The 8456-nt window shown below is 56.0% G+C and overlaps 1 protein-coding gene across 2 annotated transcripts in view; it reads left to right on the forward strand.

The window, feature by feature from the left end:
- The window catches only part of LOC311162573 (ephrin-A2), a gene marked incomplete at its 5' end in the record, with an annotated part of 61753 nt that extends 54115 nt beyond the window's left edge, over positions 1–7638 (forward strand). For both annotated transcript variants that reach the window (XM_084220976.1, XM_084220975.1), the window contains 3 exons: positions 2661–2950; positions 5824–5889; positions 7039–7638. In XM_084220976.1, coding sequence (XP_084077102.1) covers positions 2661–2950; positions 5824–5889; positions 7039–7160 — 478 coding nt within the window. In that variant the 3' untranslated portion in view covers positions 7161–7638. The remainder of the gene's footprint in view (positions 1–2660; positions 2951–5823; positions 5890–7038) is intronic.
- Positions 7639–8456: the final 818 nt, after the last annotated feature.

The raw sequence follows: 8456 nt of genomic DNA on the forward strand, positions 1-8456 counted from the left end.
GTCCCCCCCTCGCCCCTCTGCCCCTGTGAGCCCTGACCGGCCCCCAGTGGTTCCAAACCTCCTAATTTCCAGCCTCAATTTATTCATGGCCGGTTTATACCCATTTGTTTATGTGCCAACACCGTTCCTCAGCTTAAATAGCTCTTTTCCATCCATAATATCCCCCCCCCTCCCCGTATTCCAGTGGGCGCAATCATATCTCTTTTCAAGCTGTTCAGGAAAGAAAAATCTGAATTATTTAACCCTTGGGACACTGGCTGGTCTCGCAGGGTGTAGAGAGACAAATCCGCTTTGTTCCCGTGCTGGGTCGCTGCCTGAATTTGGGAATTTTGGGAGGATGCTGCTGCAGCTCTGAGGGGAAACTGAGGCACTGGCTGTGGTTTGGGGGACCAGGACCAGGTTTTGGGTGTGGGATTTGCTCTCCTTGTTGGGTCTGCCCTGCAGGGGCCAGGGGTCTCCATCTGCAGGTGCCTCTCCTCCCAGAAGGGCTTTTCCCCTGCACAGTGAATATCCAAGAGGTAAAAACTTGAGAAGCCAGTGTGTTTCCAGCATGGAGATACCACCCTGCCTGGCGTGGTGTGGGGACACAGGGGTTGGGAGCTGCCAAAGGGGCTTCACCAGCTCTGAGATTTTAATTCCAGACAATTTCCCTCTGATGGATTCTTGCTCCTGTCGTGAAGGGGCAGGGGTGTCACGGTGCTGGGAGGTTGTTGATTAAACCCAAACCTGATGGAGCCAGGCTCAGTGGGTGACATGTCCTGTGCTGGAGGGTGGGAGCATGGAGCTCTGGAGCTGGGGTGTCCGTGGAACGTGGGCTGCCAGGCTGGGGGCTGTCCTGGGTACATCCCTGGTGCTGGGATCGTCCCCATCCCATGGCATCAGACTGGGATGCACTGGGGGTGCCCAGGACCCCGTGCAGAGTGGGGTGCACCATGCTGGGGGTCCCCACAGACCCCCTCACCCAAAGGAGGGTGACCTCCTCCCCGTGGCCCCCCCGCACCCATCTGTGTCTGGGCCATTAATCAGCTTTAATCAGCTTTAATTCAGCAATTTGTCACTCCCTCAAAGTGAGTTTTTCCCCAAAAATGTAATAATTATTGTTACTATTATTCCCCTGATACGTGGGGGCCCCCCCGCCTTTGCTTGGGCTTTAGTAACGATCATTAAAATAAATAATTTTTCTAAATAAAAGGCAGCCAGAAGAAGGTTTTTTTGTTGGTTTTTTCTTTAAATATTTTTTATTGTTCTCCGTGCATTTGAAAATTGTTTCCCAGTAAATTCCAGCCCTTTGTATTAATTTTACATTTTCCAATGTTACCTTGCCAGGGGCAGGGTTGGCACAACTGGCTCGGGAAAGGAGAGGGAAGGAGAGGGAGAAACCCTGCTCCTTAATTAGCGCGTTCCCTGTGTGATCAGAGAGCTTATGAGGCAGGTAATGAGCTGGAGGGGGGCTGCAGGACCCCCCCCCCCTCCCCACACCACCCCCCTTCTTGCCCCCCTTCCCTTTTGGGGGTCACTCTCCGCCGCCATCCCGCCGCAGGGATGGGGGATGCACTTTTGGGGTGCTTCTGGATGAGTTGAAGCCATCTCAGCAGCTGCCACAGCCTCAGGGGGTGTTTGGGAGCCCCAAGATGCTGCTTTGGGAGGTTGAGGGGGTTGTGGTCACGGTCCCCAGCCCACCAGGGCTGTGCTGACCCCTCCAGCCACTGGCCAAGCCCTGGAGCTGTGGGGTGACCACTGTCCCTGGCAGTGCCAAGGTTCTGGGGGGCTACCTGATGAGGGAGACCTGAAATTGATAGGAAAAAACTTCAAATTTATATGAAAAAACCTCACTCAGTGAGGAGGGGAAGCCAAGCTGCCGGGGGGAGCGGTGAATTTCACCTTGAGCTCCACCAGCTGCAGTGCTGGGGATCTGGAATTTTGGGGAGAGGATCACAAGGGCCACCCTGAGGAGCTGGAGGGGGGTTGCTGGCATGTGCCACGGAGTTCTCCAGTGCTGCTAATCCCTTAATCTCTGGGGTAGTCAGTGCCAAGAACACCAGTGACACCGGGATTGCGGCGCCGCCGGGAATCATCGTTTTTGTGTGGTTTCCTGCCAAAAGGTGCCGGTTTGTTGGCGTGAAACAAAGAGGATCTGGGTTAATCTGGAGGTTAATGGGGCTGTTGGGGTTGGATCAGGCTCTGGATCACGGAGAGGTGAGGCCATGGCACAGGGTGCCCAGAGCAGCTGTGGCTGCCCCATCCCTGGAAGCGTCCAAGGCCAGGTTGGACAGGGCTTGGAGCAACCTGGGACAGTGGAAGGTGTCCCTGTCATGGCAGGGGAAACTGGATGGGCTTTAGGGTCCTTCCCACCTAAACCATCCTGGGATTCCATGGTCCTGTGTTTGCCTTACCCACTCATATCTGATAGTTCTGGATCAGGACAGGGAACGGCTGGGAACGGCTCCCCTTGGTTCATTTCTGCAAAACAAGGAGGATTTTCAGTCCCAAATAGAGTCCCAGCCCAGGACACCAAGCAGGGCACAGAAACCCAACACCCACAGGTTCTGGATGAGCTTTAAGATCCCTCCCAACCCCACCCTCTGTGCCATTCCACGCCGGGATGCATCTCCAGGCGAGCCAGAACGAGTTTGTGACCCGCTGACCCGACATCTCCGCAGGTTCCACCGCGGGGACTACACGGTGGAGGTGAGCATCAACGACTACCTGGACATCTACTGCCCTCACTACGAGGAGCCGCTGCCGGAGCGGATGGAGAGGTACATCCTCTACATGGTCAACTACGAGGGCCACGCGTCCTGCGACCACCGGCAGCGCGGCTTCAAGCGCTGGGAGTGCAACCGCCCCGACTCCCCCAACGGGCCCCTCAAGTTCTCCGAGAAGTTCCAGCTCTTCACCCCCTTCTCGCTGGGCTTCGAGTTCCGACCCGGCCACGAGTATTACTACATCTGTGAGTGGGGATTTGGGGGATGGGGATGGGGTGGTTCTGATGGATGGGTTTGTGTTGGTGACTCAAAACGCTGCGGGATCCCCTCAGAACTGCTCGGGGGAAATATCTCGTGGAAATCTTTGCTGGGGTTGTCACAGCTCTGGGTGTGAGAATGACCAGGACTGTGCTGAGGCACTGGTCTCATCCCAGTGGAAATGGCACTGGGAGTGGCCCCAGCCCCAGGCAGTGTTCCCATAAACTCCTGTGTATTCTTGTGCTCTCAAAAATATTCCCGTGGTCTCACATGTAATTCCTGTGCTCTCCCATCTGTTCCCATGCTCTCCTATGTATTTCTATGCTCTTGTGTAATTCCTGCGCTCTCCCGTGTAATTTCCGTCCTCTCACATATATTTCTATGCTCTCACATGTAATTCCTGTGCTCTCCCATGTAATTTCCATCCTCTCACATGTATTTCTTTGCTCTCACATGTAATTCCTGTGCTCTCCCATCTGTTCCCATGCTCTCCTATGCATTTCTGTGCTCTTGTGTAATTCCTGTGCTCTCCCATGTAATTTCCGTCCTCTCACATGTATTTCTTTGCTCTTACATGTAATTCCTGTGCTCTCCCATCTGTTCCCATGCTCTCCTATGTGTTTCTGTGCTCTTGTGTAATTCCTGTGCTCTCCCATATACACCTGAGCTCTCCCATGGAATTCCCATGTTCTCACATGGAGTTCCTGTGCTGTCCCATGTATCCCTATGCTCTCCTGAATCTGGGCTCCCTTTCTCACCCAAACCTGAACTGCCTGGCCTTCTCTGGAGGAAACTCCGGTGCTGGCTGCAGGATGAGGGCTCCTGGCAGGGAATTTCCACTTCCAGAATATCCACAGGGACAGGAGAGGGAGAGGAGCCCACTGGAAAAATAATCCAGCAGTGCTGGGAGCAGGTGCTGGGATAAAACCCAAACCCAAGCGAGGCAGCGCGACCCCAAACCCGCTGCCCTCTCCAGAGCCACGGCCACGCTCCTCCGCCTTATCATTCCTCCTCTTTTTCCTAAAGCAGCTGTTTTCAGCCCACTTAATTTGTTCCTTTTATCTATATTAAATTACCATTTCCCCCCCTCTCTCTTCTCCCCCCGTAAAATGTCACCGGCGCAATAACTGCGGCCACAACTCTCTCTGTCGCTCTTCCCCCCCACAACAACCCCCCCCCCTCCTCTTTTATTTTATTTTATTTTTTTTTTTTTATTTTTTAATGTCGTTAGGGAGAGATTACACAGGAGTAAATGGGAAGCTGATCATTGCTAACCCGGTTAGAATTCCCGTCATGCGGAACATTAGAAATTATGCCTCTTTGAGGAACCGTATTTAGCAGACATGAAAGAAAAGAAATTACCTCCTCCTCGAGCCCACGGATTGGAATCCATTAACCCGCCGGCACCGGGACACGCTCGTGCCTCTGGAGCGGGTCAAGGGCACGGGCTGGCCCCGGGGATGGAGCTGGGATGCAGCAGGGTGGGGTGGGATGGGATCCTGCGGGATGGGATTCTGTGGGTTTGGATTCTGTGGGATGGGATGCTGTGGGATGGGATGAAGCTGGATGGAATTCTGTGGGTTTGGATGCTGTGGGATGGGATTCTGTGGGATGGGATGCAGCTGGATGGGATTCTGTGGGTTTGGATGCTGTGGGATGGGATTCTGTAGGTTTGGATGCTGTGGGATGGGATTCTGTAGGTTTGGATGCTGTGGGACGGAATTCTCTGGGTTTGGATGCAGCTGGATGGAATTCTGTGGGTTTGGAGTCTGTGCGATGGGATGCTGTGGGATGGGATTCTGTAGGATGGAATTCTATGGAATAGGAGTCTGTGGGTTTGGATTCTGTGGGATGGGATTCTGTGGGTTTGGATTCTATAGGATGGGATGCTGTGGGATGGGATGCTGTGGGATGGGGTTCTGTGGGTTTGGATTCTGTGCGATGGGATGCTGTGGGATGGGGTTCCGTAGGATGGAATTCTATGGAATAGGAGTCTGTGGGTTTGGATTCTGTGGGATGGGATGCAGCTGGATGGAATTCTGTGGGTTTGGATTCTGTGGGATGGAATTCTGTGGGTTTGGATGCTGTGGGATGGAATTCTGTGGGTTTGGATTCTGTGGGATGGGATTCTGTGGGTTTGGATTCTGTAGGATGGGATGCTGTGGGATGGGATTCTGTAGGATGGGATTCTATGGAATGGGAGTATGTGGGATGGGATTCTGTGGGTTTGGATTCTTTGGGATGGGATTCTGTGGGTTGGGATGCAGCTGGATGGAATTCTGTGGGATGGGATGCTGTGGGAGGGAATTCTGTGGGATAGGACACTGTGAGTTGGGATTCTGTGTGTTGGGATTCTGTGGGATGGGATGCTGTGGAATGGGATTCTGTGGGATGGGATTCTGTGGGAAACCTGTGGTGCCTCTCAGTTCAGCACTTTCTCTGTCCCCCCATGGGGCGCAGGTGCCAAAAAGGAAAAGGAATTGGGAGGGTAAAAAAACCCCACGCCCATGGAGGGTTGGCAGCAGCCCTGGAGGAGCTGGGAGGGAGCTGGGATGGAGCTGAGGTGCTCATGGTCCTGCTCAGCTCAGCACCTTTTCTTTCCCTCCATGGGGTGAAGTGCCAAAACAGAAAAGAAAAGGGAAGGGTAAAAAAAACCCTGCTTTAATTAAAAACAGAGAAAATTAAATCTCTTTTTATATATATAAAATAATCCCATTTTCTCATCCCAAGAGGAAGTATCACCCTGATAATTACTGTGATTCCCTTTCTCCCAGTGTTTATCATTTTTATTCAGTGCCTTGACCCTCGTTTTGCCACTTTCCCTACAACCCACCCCCTTTGTCCCCTTTTCCTCCTGCAGCCGCCTCCCCCCCGAACACGGTGGACAGGCCCTGCCTGAAGCTGAAGGTTTATGTTCGGCCAACAAGTAAGTGAGAGGTTTTGGGGGTCCCTGGGGGGGTCCCCAGGTCCTGCCCCATGGGCTGGTGGCAGGTGGTGGCCTTTGGGTACCACCCTGATGGTGGCAGGGATGGGGACAGAGCCCCTCAGCTCTGTTGGAGCCATCTCAGCGCTGTCCAGACAGAGACATAAGGGGAAAAAAAAAAAATGAATTACAATAATCATCCCTGCTCAGTGGCTACTTTTCCAACTCGCATAAATCAGCCATTTAAAAAAACAAATTAATAATTTTCTTCTCCTGTTAACGTGTAATTAGCAAATGGCAGCGGCTCTCCCTGGGGACAGCGGAATGTCACCGGGTAACCGATGGCTCTCGCCTCCCTCCCTTTGGTGGCTTTCAAATAAAACCCAACATAACAGAACCATCTGTAAAAACTCATCATGTTCCATTCAGGATGAGGGGGAGAAAAAAAAAATCTCTCCTGATATTATTTTTTAGTATTTTAATAATATTGGGATTTTGCTCCGTCTTGCGGAGGGGAAGAGAAGGGGAGGGGGAGAGAGGCTGGGTCTGGGGAATGGTGGGAGGTCCCTGAGGGGGCACCCCTTGACTGGAATGAGTCTGGAAACTTCGTCCTGGCACCCTCTGGAATTGGGGGCACAGGGGGATCAGGTGGGTGGAATATTGGAGCATCCCCAGGCAGGACCAGACTCTGCTTTTCCTGCCTCCAGGTCCATAAAAATCCACAACCCAGTGGCAAACTGGAGCGAGCTGAGCTGGGGAGTGGCCACATGGGGTCCTTTGTGTCCCCCCCAGGCTGTGGACAAGGGGTGACCCTGCCCCGAGTGGGTCCATCCCTGGCTGTGTCACCTCCCCGTGGCACGCGGGGATGGGGTCCAGCATTCCCTAATCCCACAAAAAGGGCACCCTGGGCAGCACCCTCGGCATTCCCACCCTGATGGCCGCACTTGGATGTCCCTGTGTCACATCCCGGGGGTGGCAGCCGCACTTTTGGGGAAGCTGGGATTTGGGGAGGGGTCAGCGCCCGGCGCACGGCCGCGGGAATGCTGCCAGCTCCCAGTCCCGGCGCGCCGAGCATCACCGCGCCTCCGCTTCCAGCCGGGATCGCAGCCATCCCACCGGCTCACCCTCCCTCTGTTCCTTCCTTTTCCACAGACGATTCCCTCTACGAGTCCCCGGAGCCCATTTTCACCAGCAACAACTCCTGCTGCAGCCTCAGGGTGCCGCCGGCAGCGCTGGCGGTGGTGCCGGTCGTCTGGACGCTCCTGGTCTCGTAGCACCGACACGGACGCGCCGGGAGCGGCTCCGCGGGGCGGGAGCGGCCCGGGGATGGATCCCGCCCGCCCCGAATCGCCTGGATGGTGCCCAGGGAGGGTCGGTGCCGCCGGCGAGGATCCTGTCGCCGCCTGAAGTCCCCGCCGTGGCACGGCCGTCCCGCCGGGAGCGGTGCCGGGCTGTCCCGGGGAACGGGTCCCGAATTTCCATCCCTGCCCTGCAGCTCCGGCTGTCCCGGTGGGGCGTTGCTTTTTACATTTCTAGACCAAATACAGAGTCCTCGTCCGTTTGGGGTTTTTTTCCTTTGGGTTTTTTTTGTTTGTTTTGGTTTTGTTTGGTTTTTTTAAAAGAAAAAATATTTTTATTTTTATTTGTTGAGTTGTCCCCGTCGGGTCCCCACGGTGCCAGACTGACCCGCACGGGCCGGGCTCGAGTCCCCGCTGAGCCCTCGTTGTCCCCGCCGCGGGCAGAGCCACCGGGACCACCGGACACAGCGATGGTGCCACCGGCTCCGTGGGCACGGACTCCTTCCCAGCCCGGCCACAGGACGTCACGGAGCCGGACCCGCCACCCCCTGCCCCAGGCACGGGGGGCATGGACGGACACAGCCCCCCCTGAGCACCCGGGGCCTCACCCTGTCCCCTCCGCTCGTGCCACGGATGTCACCGCGTCCCCGTGGGACACCGGGGCGGCTCCGTGAGCAGCAAAGGAAACTGGATGCAGCCGAGGAGAGCACTGGGGACAGCTGGCCTGGGGACACTGGGGAGCACTGGGGAGCACTGGAGGTGTCTGGCCAGCACAGCAGCACCGAGGATGGCACTGGGAGAGCAGCGAGTGGCCACCGAGGAGAGCACCAGGGACGGCCGGCACCGGGAGCACCCAGTGGGCACCGGCACGGAGAGCACCGGGCACGGCTGGCACTGGGGACACCAGGAGGGGCTGGCACTGCACGTGGCCGGCCCTGGGAAGGCCGGGAATGGCCGGCTGGCACGGGGAGCACTGCTGGGAGCCGGCAGGCCGGGCTCGCCCAGCCGTGGGCATCGCTCCGAGGGCGTTTGGCTGGCGCCGGGGCGGGAGGAGGGTGTGCCATGGATTTTCCTCCTCCAGCCTGCTCCGTGTCCCCCCGATGCCTTGGGGGTACAGGGGCCCCCACGGGGGGGGCCAGCGACCGCGTGTGGGACCTTCCTGGCTCTCCCCCATTGTCCCCTGACATCGCAGGGCTGGGCTTGGGGATTATCCCTTTTCCTTTGCATTAATAAGTGAAACCCCCCCCCCACCTCAAATCCCCAATCTGAGGT

This window comes from Fringilla coelebs (genome assembly GCF_963513975.1).
Source record: "Fringilla coelebs genome assembly, chromosome: 24".
In the NCBI taxonomy this organism is placed as follows: Eukaryota; Metazoa; Chordata; class Aves; order Passeriformes; family Fringillidae; genus Fringilla; species Fringilla coelebs.